Below are 24983 nucleotides of genomic sequence, written 5' to 3'. Positions count from 1 at the left end.
GGTGGGGTCAAAGGTGAACACAAGCCTTGTTGAAGAGGCTGATGGCCGTGGGGAAGAAGCTGTCTCTGGCTGCGTTCCGAATCACATACTACCCTACTATATAGTATGCCAAAACAGGATGTAGTATGTCCCAATACATAGTATGCCACATGCAGTATGGCAAAAATACCAGGATGTCCTACTACATCCGGTCGTATTTTGCAGTATGCAAGCCAGCAGGCTTTTCTGGTTATTCTGACCCACAATCCTGTGCGCAGCGTCACATGTGCCAGTCGTGACATTCGTGACAGCTGAAGACGAATGTCGCGTTATGGACAGCGACGGATGTAGGCAAATTTCAAGGCTCAATGTTATGACAAGGTAGTATGTCCCAATTGGATGCCTACTGCTTGCAGAGTACTTACTTTCTAAGGGCAGCTGTAGTAGGTACTGGTAGTAAGTAGTAGAAGTATGCGATTCGGAACGCAGCCACTGTATCCGCTGCTTTGATACTACTGCCCAAGCACATGACTGAGGCAGAGTAGAATGAAGAGAAGTGTAAGACAGTCTACTGTACCTATATACAGTATAGGTAGATAGACTGTGTTTATAATATTTAAAAAGAATAGGCATTTTGTTTATGTTTGTTATTTATTGTTTTATTATTATTAATATTATTATTATTTTATCTTTGTATTCTTTTAGAAATGTATTTTACTCATCAGGAAACGGTTATTGTAGTCGCTCCCCATTTCCTGTCCATGTCACCCCTTAACCTTTCTGACGTACAGGTCAAACCCCAAGTCTGTCTGACCTACAGGTCGTCTAACTCTAACTCTTGAGAGACTGTGAGTTACTGGCAATAGATGTGTGTATGAAAGCAGTTTCACCCCCTGGCAGTTATAGTGATTTGAACCAGTGAGAAAGGTTCACAATAATCTCCCCCTCCCTCTCCTGTGTGTGTGTGTGTGTGTGTGTGTGTGTGTGTGTGTGCGTGTGAGTGTGTGCGTGCGTGCGTGTGAGTGTGTGTGTGTGTGTGTGCGTGTGAGTGTGTGTGTGCGTGCGTGCGTGCGTGTGTGAGTGAGTGTGTGTGTGTGCGTGCGTGCATGCGTGCGTGTGAGTGTGTGTTTGCGTGTGTGCGTGTGTGTGTGTGCGTGCGTGTGCGTGTGAGTGTGTGTGCGTGTGTGTTCGCAAAGCAGTGCAGGAGCAGTGATGGCAGACTATTGCAGATATAGAACAAAGGGGATCCTGTGTGTGTGGACTCAGCAGTGCTGGTGGTTTTGACCTGGGGGTCACTAAGCCCCTCACACCACCAGCCCTCCACCACTCAGTGAGCGCACAGCCCTCAGCGCCGCAAATACCATACTGCACGCCCCACTGCCCCCACCCCCCACCCCTAATACCATACTGCACGCCCCCCCCCCCCCCCCCCCTCCATACAGTACTTAACGCCCCACTGCCCCTCCTCCCATTGTCAAAGGCAGGTATTTATTTATTCATATTGCAATGTCTAATGAGTTCACCGCTTTCACGATGAATGCAAAAACGCACCCTAAATGTCAAGAATTACCATCGAGAAGAGTCTAATACGAGTGGACTGTTTGTTTCCATGTTGAAAATATAATGCATGTATTATTAAAATGTTTTGGTATTTAAAAGGCAGTGAGTCTGGGTGATCTGGGTGATGTGCCAAGCAGGCGGGTCCTAGATGGCGCTATTCTCCTGAATGCACCGTGGATCCCGTATCCGCACCGTCAGGCTGCACAAGCGCTCGTCGAGTCGTTGATGTTGCCGCTCGCCTCCTCGATCAGCCCAACACAGGACCTGCTGCGTGCTTGCTGACCAACACAGGACCTGCTGCGTGCTTGCTGACCAACACAGGACCTGCTGCGTGCTTGCTGTTCTGCAGATGCATGAAATGCACACCTTCCCGTCCGGCGGACTGTAAAACGCACCATCGTGGCATGCATACTCTCTAAGGCTCCACATCTGATCGTGTCCTGCGGCATGTAGTGAGTGAGCTCGTCGTCGGCTAACCCCGGCTACCGGCTCTGCGCCAGGGACTGAAGACCCGATCAATCACCGGATACCGGGAGTCTGCGTGCAGGCGGTCGGTGCGCTCGAGCCAAGGCGGAAAAACACGCAGCGGTCACCGGTGACTGGATCTAGTCTCTCGAGCACTTACGGTGATTCCCAGTCACCGGTGTTCAAACCCGGTGTGTTTAAACCCGCTAGGACCGTGCGTCCTTCCCAGACACATTAGTGTACTATCTAGTATACAAGTGCACCGCCAGGATGTTGGAGGTGCTGGCGTGCGGCGTGGTGGTCTTCCCCGGGCTGTTCTTCGTGTTTAGGAGGGTACTACCGGCCATCTTCAGACAGTGGACCGATGCAGACGTGGTGCTGGTTAGTGAGAGGTAACTATAAACCCTCTTTTGCATTATAAGTGTTATTTGTGGGTCTAGCAGCTGGTGCTGATCTGGGATCAGTCACTGCAGAGCGTGCTAATGCTAACGTTAGCTCAAATTGGGTCTTTAAGCTGCGCTCAACATATTACATTAATATGTAATTTCATGTAGTTGTGTTTTGTGTTACCCACAAATGTATCATAATAAAACCGTGTTGCAGCTGTATCCTTGTAGTTACTAACGTTGAGTATTTATAGCGAATCGCAACCCATGTTAGACTGTGCTCTTGTCGTGGGGTTGGGGTCTGCTCGATGCTCATTTGAACCCTGCCTGTCACTCCTGATAATCCCCCCGGCGCTGCGTGCGGAGTTACGCAATGTAACTAAAGCGCTGCGTTACAGAGCCTCTCCTCTGGCCTTAATCACGCTCCTATTAATCCACTAATGCTCATCTAACGGGAAAGGCTTTTTAGGACGCATGTGTTGATGCCTCCGGGTGTTTTTTCGAGCTATAACCCCGGCTGTCTTCATTACTCGGGAGCTGTGCGTAAATTTACCCCCCTCGAATGCCCCTGTCAGTAGTGTACCTACCCAGGTCAGTAGTATACCTACCCAGGTCAGTAGTATACCTACCCAGGTCAGTAGTATACCTACCCAGGTCAGTAGTGTACCTACCCAGGTCAGTAGTGTACCTACCCAGGTCAGTACCTACCCAGGTCAGTAGTATACCTACCCAGGTCAGTAGTATACCTACCCAGGTCAGTAGTATACCTACCCAGGTCAGTAGTGTACCTACCCAGGTCAGTAGTATACCTACCCAGGTCAGTAGTATACCTACCCAGGTCAGTAGTGTACCTACCCAGGTCAGTAGTGTACCTACCCAGGTCAGTAGTGTACCTACCCAGGTCAGTAGTATACCTACCCAGGTCAGTAGTATACCTACCCAGGTCAGTAGTGTACCTACCCAGGTCAGTAGTATACCTACCCAGGTCAGTAGTATACCTACCCAGGTCAGTAGTATACCTACCCAGGTCAGTAGTGTACCTACCCAGGTCAGTAGTGTACCTACCCAGGTCAGTAGTATACCTACCCAGGTCAGTAGTGTACCTACCCAGGTCAGTAGTATACCTACCCAGGTCAGTAGTATACCTACCCAGGTCAGTAGTATACCTACCCAGGTCAGTAGTGTACCTACCCAGGTCAGTAGTATACCTACCCAGGTCAGTAGTGTACCTACCCAGGTCAGCAGTATACCTACCCAGGTCAGTAGTATACCTACCCAGGTTAGTAGTATACCTACCCAGGTCAGTAGTATACCTATGCCCCTGTCAGTTTGCTACAGTTCACACGTTGTTCAGGTCATGTTGTTGTGCGTGTTCTACCAGCGGGGGTAGTAGTTAGTAGCCCCGGTGGGGGTAGTAGTTAGTAGCCCCGGTGGGGGTAGTAGTTAGTAGCCCCGGTGGTTAGAAAGTCGATAAAAAATCCAGCATGGCAATTGAATGGCTTCCAATTGGCTTTCCTGGCTAGATACGTTTTAAATGTACGTCTAACGTATTTTGTGACCATGTTGTATCCCAGTGGGTGTTTGGGGGGGAAGAGATGCATCTTATGTCCACAATGCAACCGCATTCATGGGGCTAAATTGATGAAGTGACAAATAAAGCTTTGATTGATTGATTGATTGAAGATCCTCTTATTGGCTGGTTCAAGACGGTACAGGTCTCCCCATCCCTGTGCTAGGACCTATTTGGGCCGTGCTTTAGTTACCTCATTTAGCAAGATGATTTGGCTGTAGGCCTTGGCCAGTAGTATTTCTAAGGAATGTCCATAGTTTATATAACCCGTCGCATTAAACTAAGCTTCACTCTTTGATTCTCCATGTAACTGAGTCCTTACGATGGCTAAAAAGATGCTTTCTGTGTCTTCTTCACTTCCACTTTTGTGGTATTTTAGTCCACTCTGGCTCCGTCAGCCAGCCGGCCGGACAATGTTTATGGCATGATTGCAACAGGCACCTCAAGGTATGACCTTGTCCCAGTTAAGAGAGCGCAGATTTCCATGGGGATTAGCACCGTCTCCGTTCTAGCCAGTTCTAGTCAGAGGCTGTGGTCTTAAAGAGTAGCATAACGTAGCACCTTTTCTGTCATAACATGTCAGACCTTGCTCAGCTACACCTAGTTCAGATAGAACACAATCAAGTGATTCATAAAGATGACCTATGATGATTCATAAAGATGACCTTTGTCCCTGTGAGCCCCCCCCCCCCCCCCACACACACACACACACACACGCCACCCTCAAAAAAAGAAAACATACCAAAACTGCACCTGCAGGCCTTTTTTCTGAGTTCAACTGTCAGGAAAAGTGCTGAAAGGTTGATACCCAAGCCCTCTGCCAGCTTGCCAGGAGGTCTCCACTCTCCACTCTGCTCTCTGGCTTCTCAGAGGAACAGATCAGCTGGTCCGTCCACCTCAGCCTGCACCCACACCTGGGCAGAGCAGTGGACAGACTAGAACAGTAGTGTACTACCTACCCAGGCTATCACAGAGTAGTGTACTACCTACCCAGGCTATCACAGAGTAGTGTACTACCTGCCCAGGCTATAACAGAGTAGTGTACTACCTACCCAGGCTATCACAGAGTAGTGTACTACCTACCCAGGCTATAACAGAGTAGTGTACTACCTTCCCAGGCTATCACAGAGTAGTGTACTACCTACCCAGGCTATAACAGAGTAGTGTACTACCTGTCCAGGCTACAACAGAGTAGTGTACTACCTACCCAAGCTATCACAGAGTAGTGTCCTACCTACCCAGGCTATCACAGAGTAGTGTACTACCTACCTAGGCTATAACAGAGTACTGTACTACCTGTCCAGGCTATAACAGAGTAGTGTACTACCTGTCCAGACTATAACAGAGTAGTGTACTACCTACTCAAGCTATCACAGAGTAGTGTACTACCTGTCCAGGCTATAACAGAGTAGTGTACTACCTGCCCAAGCTATAACAGAGTAGTGTACTACCTGTCCAGGCTATAACAGAGTAGTGTACTACCTACCCAAGCTATAACAGAGTAGTGTACTACCTACCCAAGCTATAACAGAGTAGTGTACTACCTACCCAGGCTATAACAGAGTAGTGTACTACCTACCCAAGCTATCACAGAGTAGTGTACTACCTACCCAAGCTATAACAGAGTAGTGTCCTACCTACCCAGGCTATCACAGAGTAGTGTACTACCTACCCAGGCTATAACAGAGTAGTGTACTACCTGCCCAGGCTATAACAGAGTAGTGTACTACCTACCCAAGCTATCACAGAGTAGTGTACTACCTACCCAGGCTATCACAGAGTAGTGTACTACCTACCCAGGTCAGTAGTGTACCTACCCAGGTCAGTAGTATACCTACCCAGGTCAGTAGTATAACTACCCAGGTCAGTAGTATACCTACCCAGGTCAGTAGTATACCTACCCAGGTCAGTAGTATAACTACCCAGGTCAGTAGTATACCTACCCAGGTCAGTAGTATACCTACCCAGGTCAGTAGTATACCTACCCAGGTCAGTAGTATACCTACCCAGGTCAGTAGTATACCTACCCAGGTCAGTAGTATAACTACCCAGGTCAGTAGTATACCTACCCAGGTCAGTAGTATACCTACCCAGGTCAGTAGTGTACCTACCCAGGTCAGTAGTGTACCTACCCAGGTCAGTAGTGTACCTACCCAGGTCAGTAGTAGACCTACCCAGGTCAGTAGTATACCTACCCAGGTCAGTAGTATACCTACCCAGGTCAGTAGTATACCTACCCAGGTCAGTAGTATACCTACCCAGGTCAGTAGTGTACCTACCCAGGTCAGTAGTGTACCTACCCAGGTCAGTAGTATACCTACCCAGGTCAGTAGTGTACCTACCCAGGTCAGTAGTATACCTACCCAGGCTATAACCGAGTACCTATCTACTGTTGGCCTCCCTCCCTCACTAGACCTGAGCGCTCACTAAACAAAAACACTCTCTCACTGGAACACGACGAGGAGCCGACAACAAGTTCAAAACTGTTTGCTCCTTTTTCACTTCTCCTTCTCTGTCACTTTTCCTCCCGACACTGCATTCTTCCCTTCCCCTCCGCTCCGAACCAGAACCAGGCTTTTAAATTACACACCCCATTAACCTGGGGAGAGGGCAGGGAACCCTGCTCCGGAGAGGGGGGGGGGGAGAGAGAAATCGAGGGAAAGAGAGAGAGAGAGGGGGAGACGGAGGAATGGATGGATGGATGGATGGATGGATGGATGGATGGAGGGGTGCAGAGGGAGAGAGAGAGAGGGGGAGAGGGAGGAATGGATGGATGGATGGAGGGGTGCAGAGGGAGAGAGAGAGAGGGATGGATGGATGGAGGGGTGCAGAGGGAGAGAGAGAGAGAGGGAGGGATGGATGGAGGGGTGTAGAGGGAATAAACTGGACATTTTTGGGAATATATTCTGTTCACCAGCTTTTGCCGTTAATTCCCATTAAATCCCATTAATTCCCATTAATTCCCATGGGAAGTAAGTAAATATTCCTGAATTTTGCCACCCTAGTACCTAATGAGACTATAACAGAGTAATATACTTAACCAGTGAAGCGTCATGTGATGGTGGTGATGTATAGTCACCTAACTTCTACCTAACCAGTGAAGCGTCATGTGATGGTGGTGATGTATAGTCACCTAACTTCTACCTAACCAGTGAAGTGTCATGTGATGGTGGTGATGTATAGTCACCTCCGGAGAGGGGGGGGGGGGGAGAGAGAAATCGAGGGAAAGAGAGAGAGAGGGGGAGACGGAGGAATGGATGGATGGATGGATGGATGGATGGATGGATGGATGGAGGGGTGCAGAGGGAGAGAGAGAGAGGGGGAGAGGGAGGAATGGATGGATGGATGGATGGAGGGGTGCAGAGGGAGAGAGAGAGAGGGATGGATGGATGGAGGGGTGCAGAGGGAGAGAGAGAGAGAGGGAGGGATGGATGGAGGGGTGTAGAGGGAGAGAGAGGGGGAGAGGGAGGGATGGAGGGGTGCAGAGGGAGAGAGAGAGGGGGAGAGGGAGGAATGGATGGATGGATGGATGGATGGATGGAGGGGTGGAGAGAGAGAGACGGGGAGAGGGATGGATGGAGGGGTGCAGAGGGAGAGAGAGAGGGGGAGAGGGAGGAATGGATGGATGGATGGACGGATGGATGGATGGAGGGGTGCAGAGGGAGGGAGAGGGAGGGATGGATGGATGGATGGACGGATGGATGGATGGAGGGGTGCAGAGGGGGAGAGGGAGGGATGGATGGATGGAGGGGTGCAGAGGGAGAGAGAGAGAGGGGGAGAGGGAGGAATGGATGGATGGATGGACGGAGGGGTGCAGAGGGAGAGGGGGAGAGGGAGGGATGGATGGATGGATGGATAGAGGGGTGCAGAGGGAGAGAGAGAGGGAGGGATGGATGGATGGAGGGGTGCAGAGAGAGAGGGGGAGGGATGGATGGATGGAGGGGTGCAGAGGGAAAGAGAGAGAGGGAGGGATGGATGGATGGAGGGGTGCAGAGAGAGAGGGGGAGGGATGGATGGATGGAGGGGTGCAGAGGGAAAGAGAGAGAGGGGGAGAGGGATGGATGGATGGATGGAGGGGTGCAGAGGGAGAGAGAGAGGGGGAGAGGGAGGAATGGATGGATGGATGGACGGAGGGGTGCAGAGGGAGAGAGAGGGGGAGAGGGAGGGATGGAGGGGTGCAGAGGGAGAGAGAGAGAGGGAGGAATGGATGGATGGACGGAGGGGTGCAGAGGGAGAGAGAGAGAGGGGGAGAGGGAGGGATGGATGGATGGATGGATGGATGGTTGGAGGGGTGCAGAGGGAGAGAGAGAGGGGGAGAGGGAGGAATGGATGGATGGATGGACGGAGGGGTGCAGAGGGAGAGAGAGGGGGAGAGTGAGGGATGGATGGATGGAGGGGTGCAGAGAGAGAGAGAGAGAGAGAGAGAGAGAGAGAGAGGGGGCAGTCTGTGAACGTGTGGGCTGTGTACAGTAGCTAGGGGATAAAAAAAACCGGTGTTCTCGAAGGGAAATCAAGGTTGTCTCCTTGTACGACACGGGAAGGAAGGAAAACTTACAAAATGTCTCCCCCCCTCCTCCCTCACCTCCCTCCATCATTCCACCTCTCCACACCCTCCACACCTCCGCTATACCTTTAAAGGGGTACCGCAGGACACAATGACTGGATTGTGCAAATCTAGGTCTTGTGACTGAGGGAGCAGCCCTGGGAGAGCGTGAGGGGGTGAAAACGAGAGAGAGGGAGGGAGGGAGGGAGAGAGAGAGAGAGAGGGGGAGAGAGAGAGAGGGAGGGAGAGAGAGAGAGGGAGGGAGGGAGAGAGAGGGAGAGAGAGGGGGAGAGGGAGGGAGAGAGGGAGGGAGGGAGGGAGAGAGAGAGAGGGGGAGAGAGAGGGAGGGAGGGAGGGCGAGAGAGGGAGGGAGGGAGGGAGAGAGGGAGGGAGGGAGGGAGAGAGAGCGGGAGAGAGAGAGAGAGCGGGAGGGAGAGAGAGAGCGGGAGGGAGAGAGAGAGGGAGGGAGGGAGAGAGAGAGAGCGGGAGGGAGGGAGAGAGAGAGAGAGAGAGAGAGCGGGAGGGAGGGAGAGAGAGAGAGAGAGAGGAAGGGGGGTGTAGTCTTATCCAGCTCAGGGCCCGGGGCTAGCAGGTCACATGACCGGTGATTCCATGCTGAGCCAAGCGTCATGACTGCATACCTGCGAAAGAACAGGCCGGGCCGACGAGCAGCAGGTTGCCGGTCGCAGCCGGAAATGACTGTGATGCACGCACACACACACACACACACACACACTCTCTCTCTCCCTCTCTCGGTAAACAATCACCTTTCATCATTTGGAAATCGAAAAGAGCATAAAATGCAGGATTGGCAAGTATCTGTGCTGAGGGCGAATGAATGAGATTCCTTCATATTTCAGAGCTGTTCATCGGCCCAAGGTGCCAAGTTGTCTCAGAGCCAGAAGGCGAGGGGGGGGGTGGGGGTGAGGGTGGGGGTGGGGTGAGGGGGGGGGGGACTACCCGCCTGGTCAATCCAGCCTGACGTACGGTACAAGATCAGGCTAGCGTGCCGGTGTACGGGTGGATGTTCATCACCATCTGGGCTGGTTTAGAGTAGGATGACTATCCGAGGAAGGCCTTTAAAAGCACAATTTAAAGTGACAGTAGACGTTATGCTTGTTACTAGTTTATGTGCGATGTCCAGAGCCTTCTCGGAGCGGTTTGGGTGCACCTGGTTGAATGTTAGCATGCATCACGCGCGGTTCTTAAAATGTGGAGTCAACCCCACAGTAAATGTCACTAATTCCTGCAGCGAAGCCAAATATGGGAAATGGACTATATTTATCCAAAGCGCTTTAGAATGAAGGCCTCTCATTCACCCATTCACACCAACGGCGGCAGCTGCCATGCAAAGTGCTAGCCTGCTCATTGGGAGCGTCTTGCCCAAGGACTCTTCGACATGTCGCCAGGAAGAGCCGGGATTCGAACTGCCGACCCTACGATCCGAAAAGCACATTCATCATAGTTTTTTTTCAAGCATTTGCGTTCGCCCCATTGACTTCCATTGTAGCCCAGTGAGAGCCTGGATAAAAACTGCAGCTCAATACTGGAACCATCAGTGAAATGATGGTCTCTATGTTTCAGGTTCATGATAGACAGACCACAAATAGGACTATATGTATAAAATCGCACACTACCCCTTTAACAGTGCTAACTTTCTTTTGGGATTCGACCTCATGCCAACGTGGTATAGACTTCCTGGAATACATGACATGCGGGAAGAAGAAAGAAAGAAATATCGGTCAGTTTGCTAGCGTAGCTGCTAGTGGGTCAGTATCTGAAGAATCCTACATCTGTCATTGGCTTGGAATGCACAGGGAAAACGACATGTCACATCCGGGCCATCCTGCTGCATCACTTACACACACTTGCATCCTTTAAAACACTGACTTATTTGTGTGACATTTAATCAATCAATCAATCAAAGCTTTATTTGTAAAGCGCATTTCATACCCAGAGGCAACACAATGCGCTTTACAGAGAACAAGGGAGGTGGGCATATGACCCACTCTCTACATATTCCAGAGGGAAGAAAAAAAACAGTATCACCCGGGGGCCAGATAAGTGAGCTGTAAAAATTCTTCCCTGACCCCTCTCAACGAGGCGATCGAGCAAGCTCCTGGAGTATGTTTGTCTACCGGCTAAGAACATTTATAATACATTGCATTAAATTACATTTCAGAGTGAGAGAGGCTAAAAGCATCATAGGAGAGAGAAAAAGGAGTCTTTTGCGGCTTTTTTGACAAACCTCAACTCATCACATAAACATTTGAAATCATAGTGATGGTGAATATGAATAATGAAAAGGTGGGTTCCCATATTCATTTTTAATGTGTTCGGGAGATGAGTTTGTTTTTCAGTGTTAGGACAGGGTGATGGACATTGTGACTGGGCGGAGTCTGTGAACGTCAACGTTTGTCTCGTGTCTTCCAGGCTGGTGTCTTCCATCCACGCCGTCATGGCAACCACGGCCGGGGTCATCGTGGTGTCATCCTGCAGCGGCAACGTCATGATGGACAGGTGAGGCCGCCCAATCGCACGGTGGCGTTCTTATCGGGGGGGCGGGGGGCGGCGACCCAGTGGCCTGGAGTGAACTGGAGTGTCACCAAGGCAACACAACCTAATGGGAACCGTGAATACTCTCGCCCCTTGCTGAACAAACACACGCACACACACACACACACACACACACACACACACACACACACACACACACACACACACACACACTCCCTTTCTCTCCACGGGACCACACTAATATCCCAGTGTGCTCCGGTTACACCTGCACAGCCCGTCAGTCATCCTCACGCATACCGACGGCGGCCATGTTCTCCATCTCCACCCCCCCCCGACACATCTGCTAACCTCATGGTCCGTCCACTCAAGGACAATCGCCCATCTGTCACTTCCAGCCCCGGCGCACGCGGTCTCACCAGCTGTTCCGCGTCCGGTCCCATCAACCTCAACGTCCCTCCGCAGTCCGTCACGGCTAACCCCACCTGCCGAGTCAGACCGCCGGGAGTTAGCCTAGCCTAGCGCGTAGCGTCCCCGGGTTTATATGCAGGCTCGGTGGAGTCGGCGCGAGGCTAATGCTAATGCTAAAGTAATAGCCCGACCCGGCCGTCGTTAGCCCGGCCTTGGCTACGTTATTACCTGTCATCAGGCTGTTAATCCCCCCCCCCCCCCCCCCCCCCCCCCAAGGACCTAATACCCCCCCACAGCATTGCACAGGCCCCGCAGCATGTCGGTCACAAGGAGCACGCTCTAGATCACACACACACACACGCACACACACACACGCGCACACACACACACACTCCGTCAGAGCCATGGTCTCAGTGCCTTTTCCTCCCTCTCACATACATATATATGTGTATATGTATACAGTAAATGCATAAATGTAGATATGTATGTGATATGTGATAACATTTATATACAGTAAATACATATACGTATATATGTATGTGATATGTGATAACATGTACATCTAAGAGGCAGAGGAGAGAGAGGGTAAATGTAGATATGTATGTGATATGTGATAACATGTATATATGTATGTGATATGTGATAACATGTACATCTAAGAGGCAGAGGAGAGAGAGGGTAAATGTATGTATGTGATATGTGATAACATGTACATCTAAGAGGCAGAGGAGAGAGAGGGTGGTGTTCCATGGAGTCACTGAGCCTTCAGCAAACCGTGATGCTGCTCAGATTGGAGGGCGTCATGATCAGAGTACAGGATGTTGGCACAGGAAGGACTACTAACATTTTGATTGACTTATCGGACTACCCTGTGTGACTTATCGGACTACCCTGTGTGTGTGTGTGTGTGTGTGTGTGTGTGTGTGTGTGTGTGTGTGTGTGTGTGTGTGTGTGTGTGTGTGTGTGTGTGTGTGTGTGTGTGTGTGTGTGTGTGTGTGTCTGTGTCTGTGTGTCTGTCTCTGTCTGTCTCTGTCTGTCTCTGTCTGTCTGTGTCTGTCTGTCTGTCTGTCTGTCTGTCTGTCTGTCTGTCTGTCTGTCTGTCTGTCTGTCTGTCTGTCTGTCTGTCTGTCTGTCTGCGTGCGTGCGTGTCAGAGAGAGCGGGGGATGTATCTCTGTGTCTCACTCTCTTTCTACATTATAAAATGGAAGCAACCGCAAATGTGTTTTTGCACTTATTCCTGAAAGTAATAGGAAGATCCCAAGGTGTCTCAGCGCTGTTGTGGTAAGTTCTGGAACATTCTGCCCTAATCTCCCGGCGCTCGAGGGCGCTCCTAAGCGACCTTGATGCCGTTGTTTCAAGGCCGATCCAAAACGGGGTGAAAGGTCGGAGGCTTAGCTCTGCTCCCCCCCGAGTTCACACAGAGCTCTGTTCTCACGATTAACAGCCTGCTTTTATTTAAGGTGCTCTACGCACGCTCTTCATTACAGCGGCCTAAGCCGTGTGCACGTGTGTGTGCGCATGTGGCCATGATGGATTGTTTTTGTTCACCGAAACAATTTTTTTCCCCCTTTTTCTCTCAGGCATTGGCTGGCCACCTACTTTGTCATCTGGTACGGCGTGCCCTACATGACCTACGACCTCTACGCCATGTACCTCAGCCACTACTACCGCTTCCGGGTGAAAGGGCACGAGGAGTACAAGGAGCACTCCCTGAAGACGGTCAGCTCCTTCGTCCGCCGCGAGGTCCTGCTGGTCCTGCACCACATCGCCCTGCTGGCCATCCTGCTGCCCGTCACGCTGGTGAGGACACGGGGAGGGATGGATGAGGGAGGGATGAGGGAGGGAGGGAGGGAGGGGATGAGGTCCTGCTGGTCCTGCACCACATCGCGCTGCTGGCCATCCTGCTGCCCGTCACCCTGGTGAGGACACGGGGAGGGATGAGGGAGGGATGAGGGAGGGGATGAGGGAGGGGATGAGGTCCTGCTGGTCCTTCACCACATCGCCCTGCTGGCCATCCTGCTGCCCGTCACGCTGGTGAGGGATGAGGGAGGGATGAGGGAGGGATGAGGGAGGGAGGGAGGGGATGAGGTCCTGCTGGTCCTCCACCACATCGCCCTGCTGGCCATCCTGCTGCCCGTCACCCTGGTGAGGACACGGGGAGGGATGAGGGAGGGATGAGGGAGGGGATGAGGGAGGGAGGGAGGGGATGAGGTCCTGCTGGTCCTCCACCACATCGCGCTGCTGGCCATCCTGCTGCCCGTCACCCTGGTGAGGACACGGGGAGGGATGAGGGAGGGAGGGGATGAGGAATGGATGAGGGAGGGGATGAGGAATGGATGAGGGAGGGGAGGAGGGATGGATGGATGAGGGAGGGGGAATGGATGAGGGAGGGGAGGAGGGATGGATGGATGAGGGAGGGGGAATGGATGAGGGAGGGAGGGGATGAGGAATGGATGAGGGAGAGAGGGAGGGGATGAGGAGTGGATGAGGGAGGGGAGGGGGAATGGATGAGGGAGAGAGGGAGGGGATGAGGAGTGGATGAGGGAGAGGATGAGGAATGGATGAGGGAGAGAGGGAGGGGATGAGGAGTGGATGAGGGAGGGGAGGGGGAATGGATGAGGGAGAGAGAGGAGGAGGAATGTATGAGAGAGAGAGGGAGGGGATGAGGAATGGATGAGGGAGGGAGGGAGCGAGGGATTTAGGTGAAAGGGTGAGAGAGTGACTCCCCAGCCCCAGCCCCAGCCCTGCCCCACTCAGGCCTCTCTTAAGGGATATTAGCCGAGGCCGCAAGGCCAAGTTTTTGCGATTCTATCTGGACCTCCATCCGCCCAGAGCGATATTCTGAGTGGACGGGAGCACTTGCCTTGACAGACAAACTCCTTCAGCCAATCAGCGTGACAAAACACTTGTCAGATCAGTGATCTCTCAAAGCAACAGGGTAGAGCGACAGATCCAGGGATGAAGAAGGAGAGGAGGATGATGGGTAAGATGGCGTACGGACACATTTGTACGGGACGGCGTTGTCACAGCAGAGCCTGCTCCGTGACCAAGCCGAGGGAAGAGGGATGAGCGAGAGCGCGAGAAGGAGAGACCAGCCTGGAAAGGACTGTGTGAGCTGAAGAAGGCCTCTCTCCTCTGTCAGTACGACTCTTATTCACCGTTTAGCTCGTCCCACTCTGACAGGATGGCGTTTTTTTGAGAAGCCTCTCGGTAGCGTCGCTCAACTCCAGCAGACATATCCAATCCCGCCGACGATATTTCCAAGGGCACTGTTGAAAAAAACAAGCTTAAAGCTGCCCAAGACGATAGTGATTGGTTAAACCCCCATCTCATAATGATACTGGCTTGCAGCCAGACCTTCCTCCAGCACCGGTGTTAATACGAAGAGTGGCGATAGGTCTGGCTACGCGAGACTTTAGGCAACTTTGTTTAAACATACAGTGATGGCAGATCGGTTGTGTCATTTTTCAATTCTTCTCAGAGCTACTCTCCTCACCCTTCGTATACACACACATGTACGCATGCGCGCGCACACACACACACACACACACACAGCCGTAGCGTCCGGCGGCCAGGTGCACTGGAAACCCTGCCCTTTGTTTTCTGTGGCTGTCAGTGGTGATATGAGATCACCTTACACAAGCTCTCCATTATTCACATCCAGCTGCTGTCATTCTCCTCCCACTCCTCCTCCTCCTCTCCCCCCCTCCCTCTCTCTCTCCTCCTCCCTCTCTCCCTCCCCCCCTACAGGTACGGGTCTGTGCAACAAACACACGCATTCTAGTCACCTCCGTAGCGCACGCACACACACCCTCATGACTAAACGGTGACGTACACACATTTGTGAGGCGTTGGGTATGCGCAGGCACACACGCTAGAGGTGTCGCAATGTGCCGCGACGATTGCGGTATTTAAAACGGAAATAAATAATCCAGCCATGATATATCGTGTGAAAATTTAAAAAAAGAAAAAAAATTAACTAAAACCCTAAAATGAACACTGTTTATTTTTAGATGCCTATACTGTTTTGAAGAGAAAACAAACACACATGGGATTAAAATACAGTTAAAGATGCATTGTAAGTGATTGCATTATTATTTTTATTGATTGCTATAGATCATATTGTGAAGATTTTGATGTTGTGACAGCCCTTACATGCACACAGATCACACAGGGGTTAGTAGGGTGTAGTGGGCATAGTGCTAGGAGGGTGTAGTATTAGGAGGGTGTAGTATTAGGAGGGTGTAGTATTAGGAGGGTGTAGTGTTAGGAGGGTGTAGTATTAGGAGGGTGTAGTATTAGGAGGGTGTAGTATTAGGAGGGTGTAGTGTTAGGAGGGTGTAGTGTTAGGAGGGTGTAGTGTTAGGAGGGTGTAGTATTAGGAGGGTGTAGTGTTAGGAGGGTGTAGTGTTAGGAGGGTGTAGTGTTAGGAGGGTGTAGTGTTAGGAGGGTGTAGTATTAGGAGGGTGTAGTATTAGGAGGGTGTAGTATTAGGAGGGTGTAGTGTTAGGAGGGTGTAGTATTAGGAGGGTGTAGTATTAGGAGGGTGTAGTATTAGGAGGGTGTAGTATTAGGAGGGTGTAGTGTTAGGAGGGTGTAGTGTTAGGAGGGTGTAGTGTTAGGAGGGTGTAGTGTTAGGAGGGTGTAGTGTTAGGAGGGTGTAGTGTTAGGAGGGTGTAGTGCTAGGAGGGTGTAGTGTTAGGAGGGTGTAGTGTTAGGAGGGTGTAGTGTTAGGAGGGTGTAGTGTTAGGAGGGTGTAGTGTTAGGAGGGTGTAGTTTTAGGAAGGTGTAGTATTAGGAGGGTGTAGTATTAGGAGGGTGTAGTGTTAGGAGGGTGTAGTATTAGGAGGGTGTAGTGGCCATAGTGCTAGGAGGATGTAGTATTAGGAGGGTGTAGTATTAGGAGGGTGTAGTGTTAGGAGGGTGTAGTGTTAGGAGGGTGTAGTATTAGGAGGGTGTAGTATTAGGAGGGTGTAGTGTTAGGAGGGTGTAGTGTTAGGAGGGTGTAGTATTAGGAGGGTGTAGTATTAGGAGGGTGTAGTATTAGGAGGGTGTAGTGTTAGGAGGGTGTAGTATTAGGAGGATGTAGTATTAGGAGGGTGTAGTATTAGGAGGGTGTAGTATTAGGAGGATGTAGTATTAGGAGGGTGTAGTATTAGGAGGGTGTAGTATTAGGAGGGTGTAGTGTTAGGAGGATGTAGTGTTAGGAGGGTGTAGTGTTAGGAGGGTGTAGTGTTAGGAGGGTGTAGTGTTAGGAGGGTGTAGTATTAGGAGGGTGTAGTGTTAGGACGGTGTAGTGTTAGGACGGTGTATTGTGAAGATGGTGTAGTAGTAGGAGGGTGTAGTATTAGGAGGGTGTAGTGTTAGGACGGTGTAGTGTTAGGACGGTGTATTGTGAAGATGGTGTAGTAGTAGGAGGGGGTACTCTGAGGCTGGTGTAGTGTGAGGGGTGTAGTAGAAGGAGGGGGTACTATTAGGCTGGGGTAGTGTGAGGGGTGTAGTAGTAGGAGGGGGTACTCTGAGGCTGGTGTAGTGTGAGGGGTGTAGTAGAAGGAGGGGGTACTATTAGGCTGGGGTAGTGTGAGGGGTGTAGTAGAAGGAGGGGGTACTCTGAGGCTGGGGTAGTGTGAGGTGTGTAGTAGAAGGAGGGGGTACTATTAGGCTGGGGTAGTGTGAGGGGTGTAGTAGAAGGAGGGGGTACTCTGAGGCTGGGGTAGTGTGAGGGGTGTAGTAGAAGGAGGGGGTACTCTGAGCCTGGTGTAGTGTGAGGGGTGTAGTAGAAGGAGGGGGTACTCTGAGGCTGGGGTAGTGTGAGGTGGGTGTAGTAGTAGGAGGGGGTACTCTGAGGCTGGGGTAGTGTGAGGGGTGTAGTAGTAGGAGGGGGTACTATTAGGCTGGGGTAGTGTGAGGGGTGTAGTAGAAGGAGGGGGTACTCTGAGGATGGGGTAGTGTGAGGGGTGTAGTAGTAGGAGGGGGTACTCTGAGGCTGGGGTAGTGTGAGGGGTGTAGTAGTAGGAGGGGGTACTATTAGGCTGGGGTAGTGTGAGGGGTGTAGTAGAAGGAGGGGGTACTCTGAGGATGGGGTAGTGTGAGGGGTGTAGTAGTAGGAGGGGGTACTCTGAGGCTGGGGTAGTGTGAGGGGTGTAGTAGTAGGAGGGGGTACTCTGAGGCTGGGGTAGTAGGAGGGGGTACTCTGAGGCTGGGGTAGTGTGAGGGGTGTAGTAGAAGGAGGGGGTACTCTGAGGCGGGGGTAGTGTGAGGGGTGTAGTAGAAGGAGGGGGTACTCTGAGGCGGGGGTAGTGTGAGGGGTGTAGTAGAAGGAGGGGGTACTCTGAGGCTGGGGTAGTGTGAGGGGTGTAGTAGTAGGAGGGGGTACTCTGAGGCTGGGGTAGTGTGAGGTGGGTGTAGTAGAAGGAGGGGGTACTCTGAGGCTGGGGTAGTGTGAGGGGTGTAGTGGTAGGAGGGGGTACTCTGAGGCTGGGGTAGTGTGAGGGGTGTAGTGGTAGGAGGGGGTACTCTGAGACTGGGGTAGTGTTAGGAGGGGGTACTCTGATGCTGGTGTGAGGTGGGTGTAGGAGTAGAAGGGGGTAGTCTGTGAGGTGGGTGTTGTGTTACACCCAGAGCTGCAGGTCAACCCTCTGCCAGATGGCAGGACCAAGTCTGGCCTTTCCCACTGGTTTATTCATGGCATCCCATCCTGCCATTCCTCTGGCAGACTCAATACTGCTAGGGCTCGTTTGCTCCAGACTTTTGGACTTGTTAGTTTGATCTGAACCAAATTTGCAGGCGTGAAACCTCTGCCGGACCATGGTCCAGACTAGGGCTGGGAGTCTTGGGACGATAGCATTTTATTCCGTATGAGTACTCATTTTTGTGTACTTGCCAATACTGTACCAAGTACCAATACGAATACACTTTTAATAATACTGCAGTTTTCAATTATCACAATCGGGCCCAGAATACCAATAGCTGGCTATGTACTGGGCTACAAAATTACTGCTATCCCTGACTGGCAATGCACAAACCATAATTTAAACCTTTAATTAAAAATATATTTTAAAAATCATGTCACAGCACAATGCCTGAGTATGCATTATCATTTTTATTCTGCATCCCCCTGCGCTTGAACTCTTTTGAGCTACCCGCCATGTGAGAAGCCATAGATGGTTTCACACTGACAAGCAATCAAGGGTTGCATGTAAATGTCACAGGTGCATGTAAAATGGAGGTTTCATCAGTTTCAACAAAAGGTTTGTTAAAGGCACCACAAGAGGTAAAAAACTAAACCAAAGACTAAACAATAACACTAAGGTACAAACAAGTGGAGAACAGAACACAAAGTTGTATATACACACACTAACAAGACAGGTGGAAACCAATCAAACAGTCATTTGCACAGGTGTCCTCTCAATCAGAGTTAATTTAGCCAGTTGTAGTCGTAGGGTCCACTATTGGGGCGTGGTTGCCAACAACAAAATCTCTGATTGGTGGAAACATTGCTGTTGCACTATAGGATTGTGGGTAGTGGGTAGTGTATGTATTCCTGTATGAACAGCAGTAGTTTGAAGGGACAAAATGAGGACAGACTTCAAAGTACTATCAAAACATTTTTGAAATAAAATTCTGAAAGAATTCACACTAAATCTACCATATCATGTCATTTTTTCATGAACATTGGAGATTTATTGAGTGAGTATTTGCAGTAGCTGCATACAGTACTGTTTTACAGGCAGTGTTTGGCTTCCTTGTTGTTAAGGTGGAAGGCCACCGACGCCTCATGTTTGGCTTCCTTGTTGTTAAGGTGGAAGGCCGCCGACACCGTCTTTGCCTTGCTGAGCTTCAATCTCCATTTCCGGAGGTATGCCGCTAGCGTCTGCATGTCCTGGCTCAAGGTCTCCTCCATGGCCTGCCAGTCTCCAGCAGAGTAGACCAGCGCAAGGTCGTCTGCGTAGGCGTACTTCCTGGAGAATGTGATCGGCAGGTCGTAGGTGTAGATGTTATAAAGGAGGGGGGCCAGGACAGATCCCTGGGGGACGCCGTTCTTAAGGCGTCACAACCTGCTTCGCTGTCCGCTACCGGTGGTGAGGGTGCAGCTGCGGTTTCGGACAAGCTCCCTGATCATGCTGACCATGTGCCTGTCTAGCAGCAGGCGGAGCAGCTTGCAGGTGAGGCCGCGGTGCCATACGGTGTCGTAGGCAGCCGTCAGGTCTATAAAGACGGCTCCGGCCTTCTTTTTAGCCGAGAAGCTGTCCTCGATGTATTGAGTCATCAAAGTGACTTGATCTACGGTCGATCTCCCACGCCAGAACCCGGCCTGCTCCTGTGGGAGCAGCGAGTCGATGATTGGTTTGACGCAGGCGTGGATGAGACGCTCAAGGGTCTTTAAGGGGATACATAACAGAGAGATGGGGCGGTAACTCTTGGGGTCCCCTTCAGGCTTAGGGATCGCGGCAACTAGAGCTGCCTTGCGGCTGGAGTGTGAGAAGTCGATGGAGATAATGGCCTCTTCCCAGCGCTTTTGTCTCCTTCGGCTGAGTCTAGACAGCAGGGCTGAAGCAAGACTGTCTGACTCAGCTCCTGGGGGGGCCCAGAGGAAGGCACAGTAGAGACTCTCACACTACGCATCCCAGCACAGTTTGTAGCCATTGCGACGTCCGCATGGGATGGATTTTTTAGCCGCTTTCACCAGTATGCCGCAGAGTTCCCGGTACGTCTCGTCTACATTGTTGTGTTAGGCGGTGGGAGGCACCTCGTGGATCTATGGGTAAAGAGGCGGTAGCGTTTCCAGTTGGCCTTTCGGAAGTTCCATTCCTTCACCGGGTCACTCGGGACGAGGTCCATGAGTTTAGGCATGGTAATCAGCGTTGGTCGATGTTGGGACCGCAGGAACTTTACTAAAATGCGTCCATCAGCGAGCCGGTTGTCAACGCCGACGCTCGCGAATGCCAAGTCAGGATTCGTCCCAGTTTTCCAGTGACCTGAGACAAAGCTGGCTGTGCCTTTGGGATCATACAGCAGCCAGGCTAGGCTGTTAGCTGCCCAAGCAGCCAGGTTTTCTCCGTCGGGTGTATTGCCGCTGTACCCCCAATCCTTGTGCTGACAATTGAAGCCAGCATAGAGACAGGGGTGGGGGAAGACTGGGAGATACACTGGTGTGATTCGCGAAGGCGGAGGCTTGTAGACGTTCACGATTTTAAAGCCGCCAACGTCCGCGCACAGCCACTCAATTTCCGAGCCAGTCGGGGATTGGTCGACGAGAGTCCACTTCAACCTTTGATGTACGAACGTAGCGAGGCCGTGCTTCCTGCTTAGGGTAGACCCAGCTAGAGCGAAATTTGGAAGAACTAGCTTATCTGCTGTTACGCAGTGGGTCTCCTGGAGGAGGATGACGAGGGCCTTGGCGGTGCAGGCCAGGTGTTCGATGACGGCTATTTTAATGGGGCTGAGCCCTTTGGAATTCAGCTGCAGAATTCTGGGTTCCGTCGGCTGCTCTCCCCGACCTGTGGCAGCCGAACACCAGCCCAGGTTGTGGCCCTCAGTTGGCAGACTTTGCTTCGCTTATGGTGGTTAATCGCAGCTACTGACGGGGGGGAACACGAGAAGGTGCCTGCCCCGCCCCGCGCACCATCATCAGGACTATTGGCCCAGTTGAGGACTTTTTTGAGGCAAAGTTTGTTGATTTTTCATGCATGGGAGGTCAGACTTCCTAGGAAGAAGAAGAAGAAGAAGAAGAAGAATGGGAGATACAAGAGCGACCGGCAGCTGAGGCTGCCCTGCCCCTAATTATGGTTTGGGTGTGTGCCTATGTGAGTGTGTGCGTGCGTGCATGTCTTTGATGTGTGTATTAATTTGTGTTGTCTCCCATGTGGCAGTTCTTCAGGAAGGAACAGGGTGACTACTTCATCGGCTGCCTCTTCCTCACAGAGCTCAGCACGCCCTTCGTCTCCTTAGGGAAGATGCTCATTCAGGTGAGACGCACACACACACACACAATTATTTTGAACAGTGATGGCCTTTTACAGTGTTGGGTTCACAACCCCACTTTGAAGAAGACTCTTCCTAACCATAACTCTGCTCACAACCCTTTTGAAAAGATTTGAGAAGACGTCACATTCAGCAAGAAAACACTTACAGTGCTAAATCCAGCTTCTAATGAATATGCCAATACTCCAACAGGGGTGGTCAGTTCCAAAGTATGCACATAAAAAGGGCCTGCTTGTACTCAATCAATCAATCAAAGCTTTATTTGTATAGAGCATTTCATACCCAGAGGCAACACAATGCGCTTTACAGAGAACAAGGGAGGTGGGCATACGACCCACTTCTACATATTCCAGAGGGAAGCAAAAAAACAGTAATCACCCGGGGGCCAGATAAGTGAGCTGTAAAAATTCTTCCCTGACCCCTCTCAACAAGGCGATCGAGCAAGCTCCAGAAGTATGTTTGTCTAACGGCTAAGAACATTTATGAAGCAATGTACTGTAGAAATCATTCTGTGGATAGATTCTGAGCTTCTGTGCACGTGGGAACGTTTATGTCAGTGGCAGGGAAATGAGAATGCCAGCCGACAAGGATAACTCACACGCAGTTCACGACGCGTGATATTAATCGTGCTTAACTTTCCCTGGCTGTTGAGTGGCTGTACCCATGGTAATGGCGGATCTGTGTGTCCCATCTAGGCCCTCCTGGTCTGTGTGTGTGTCTGCTGACGTCGACTTTACTCACACTGCCCCCTAGTGGCTAATCAGGCAGAACCATACTGCTGAAAACAGACACACACTTCAAAATCACTGATGTCATATGAATGGATACACACGCTTCACCAGTCCCGTCATGTGACATCAGAGATTACCTGAGGGGAGGGCTCATTTTTAGACTATTGAAACCCAACCCTTAACTCCCAAACCCTGCACTGAAACCTAGCCAAATCTCTCGAAATCGAAACGACAGATCTGTATGCATCAATAATCATGTGAATGACTTATCTGTGCTCGATTGTTCTTGCCTGGCACAATGGAACGTATGGGTTGTTCCACGAAATTCAACACCCACCCACCCGACACTCCAGGCAGATTGAAGCGGCCTAATTGAAAGGATTTAATTAAAAGGATTTCCAGTAGTCGCTCACCCCAGGACCGGTCTGGTGTATGATCCCATTATCTACCTCCAGACATTGTTACATACAGAGCTTGCTGCTAAATGTTCATTGTTTTATTATGTGGTATGTGTCCTATTATAGGTTACTGGGATAGGGGTTATCGATAACATATTTGCCCTTTCAAGTTAAATCGTTTTCAAGTTAATGAATCTCCTTTATTAGTGTTACATTAATGGGGTATTTATGCTATGCGCACGTGCTCTGTAATATGTTCCTGTGATAGTAAAACATTTTCCAGGAGCTTGCTCGAGCGTGAGAGAGGTCAGGGAAGATTTTTTTTTATTTTTTTACAGTTCTCCTACATTGGTTCAAATTGGTGCGCTGTTTATTTGCTTCCCTCTGGAGGATTATGGGTAGGATCAGTATATGCGCACCCTCCCCCCTTCTTTCAGTGAAGCATGTTGTGTTGTCTTTGTGTATGTAATGTGCTTCATAAATAAAGTTTGATTTGATTTGTGAAATGACCCGTGCTCTCTCTCTCTCTCTCTCCCATCACAACTCCTCCCTGTCCATCCCTCCATCCCTCTATCAACTCCTCCCTTTCCATCCCTCTATCAACTCCTCCCTGTCCATCCCTCCATCCCTCTATCAACTCCTCCCTGTCCATCCCTCCATCCCTCTATCAACTCCTCCCTGTCCATCCCTCCATCCCTCTATCAACTCCTCCCTGTCCATCCCTCTATCAACTCCTCCCTGTCCATCCCTCCATCCCTCTATCAACTCCTCCCTGTCCATCCCTCTATCAACTCCTCCCTGTCCATCCCTCCATCCCTCTATCAACTCCTCCCTGTCCATCCCTCCGTCCCTCTATCAACTCCTCCCTTTCCATCCCTCTATCAACTCCTCCCTGTCCATCCCTCTATCAACTCCTCCCTGTCCATCCCTCCATCCCTCTATCAACTCCTCCCTTTCCATCCCTCTATCAACTCCTCCCTGTCCATCCCTCTATCAACTCCTCCCTGTCCATCCCTCCATCCCTCTATCAACTCCTCCCTGTCCAACCCTCTATCAACTCCTCCCTGTCCATCCCTCTATCGACTCCTCCCTGTCCATCCCTCCATCCCTCTATCAACTCCTCCCTGTCCATCCCTCTATCGACTCCTCCCTGTCCATCTCTCCATCCCTCTATCAACTCCTCCCTGTCCATCCCTCTATCAACTCCTCCCTGTCCATCCCTCCGTCCCTCTATCGACTCCTCCCTGTCCATCCCTCTATCAACTCCTCCCTGTCCATCCCTCCATCCCTCTATCAACTCCTCCCTGTCCATCTCTCCATCCCTCTATCAACTCCTCCCTGTCCATCCCTCCATCCCTCTATCGACTCCTCCCTGTCCATCCCTCCATCCCTCTATCAACTCCTCCCTGTCCATCCCTCCATCCCTCTATCAACTCCTCCCTGTCCATCCCTCCGTCCCTCTATGGACTCCGCCCCTCCAGCTGGGCATGCAGGACGGCTGGGTCCACAAGGCCAACGGAGGCATGGTCCTCCTCAGCTTCTTCATGTGCCGGATCGCCCTCTTCCCCTACATGTACTGGGTGTACGGGCGCCACTACGGCGTGCCCGTCTACGGCGTGCCCTTCCACCTGCCGCTCTCCGTCAACCTGGGCAACTTCTGCATCCTGGCGCCGCAGCTCTACTGGTTCGTGCTGCTCTGCCGCAAGGGCTTCCGCCTCTACCGGCGAAACCGGCGCGCCGCCATGCTGGCCCGGGACTCCGCCCACGCCTCGCCGGCCACGCCCACCGCCGCCGGCGGCGTCACGGACAAGGGCGACCAGTAGGAGTGGACGGCGGAGGGGGTTGCACTCTCTCCCTCTCTCCCTCTGCGCTCTGGTCAAACGCAAAAGAACCACCATCGACTGCTACTACTACTACTTACTACTATTACTACTGCAAGGGCACTACTGCTACTTACCACAGTCCCCTGACTACTACTATTAGTACTACTACTATTCTTACTATTACGATTACATGAGTACTGCTACTGCTCGCCCCCCCCCCCCCCCCCCCGCCGCCCAATCCCTCCCACCCCCCACCCCCCACCACCCCCCCCACACACACCCATTCCCTTTTCTGCATCAGTACCCCCCCCGCTCCCCTGCTAATCCAAGCGCTACCGCTAATAATCATCTTGAGGCCTCTGTGATTATTTTGTGGTTTCCTACTGCTCTCTTGAGATCGAAGGGTCTGTCCCGCGCTACGCTTGTTCCCCCATGACGACAAACTGTGAAAAGAAGCGGAAGAATACGGACGGAGACCCTGATGATGACGACGGACGGACGTGCCCCGCCCGCCTCCGTCTCCGGGGCTCTGCCGATTGGAGGATCTGTTACAGTGTGGACGATCTGTTACCGTTGCGGACGAGAGACTGGAGTGCGGAGTTTTGATTTGTTCCTCGT

At 51.4% G+C, this 24983-nt stretch overlaps 1 protein-coding gene across 1 annotated transcript; it reads left to right on the top strand.

Moving 5' to 3' along the window:
- Positions 1–2274: 2274 nt before the first annotated feature.
- tlcd3a (TLC domain containing 3A) lies at positions 2275–24365 on the top strand (the record flags this gene model as incomplete). The annotated part of the gene is made up of 5 exons (XM_084437068.1): positions 2275–2396; positions 10937–11023; positions 13010–13229; positions 21302–21397; positions 24024–24365. The coding sequence occupies 5 exons, from the start codon at positions 2275–2277 to the stop codon at positions 24363–24365; spliced, it is 867 nt and encodes a 288-aa protein (XP_084293194.1).
- Positions 24366–24983: the final 618 nt, after the last annotated feature.

This window comes from Borostomias antarcticus (assembly GCF_949987555.1).
Source record: "Borostomias antarcticus genome assembly, chromosome: 1".
NCBI lineage: Eukaryota > Metazoa > Chordata > Actinopteri > Stomiiformes > Stomiidae > Borostomias > Borostomias antarcticus.
The sequence above is the reverse complement of the archived record's forward strand: the minus strand, read 5'-3'. Positions and strand labels throughout refer to the sequence as shown.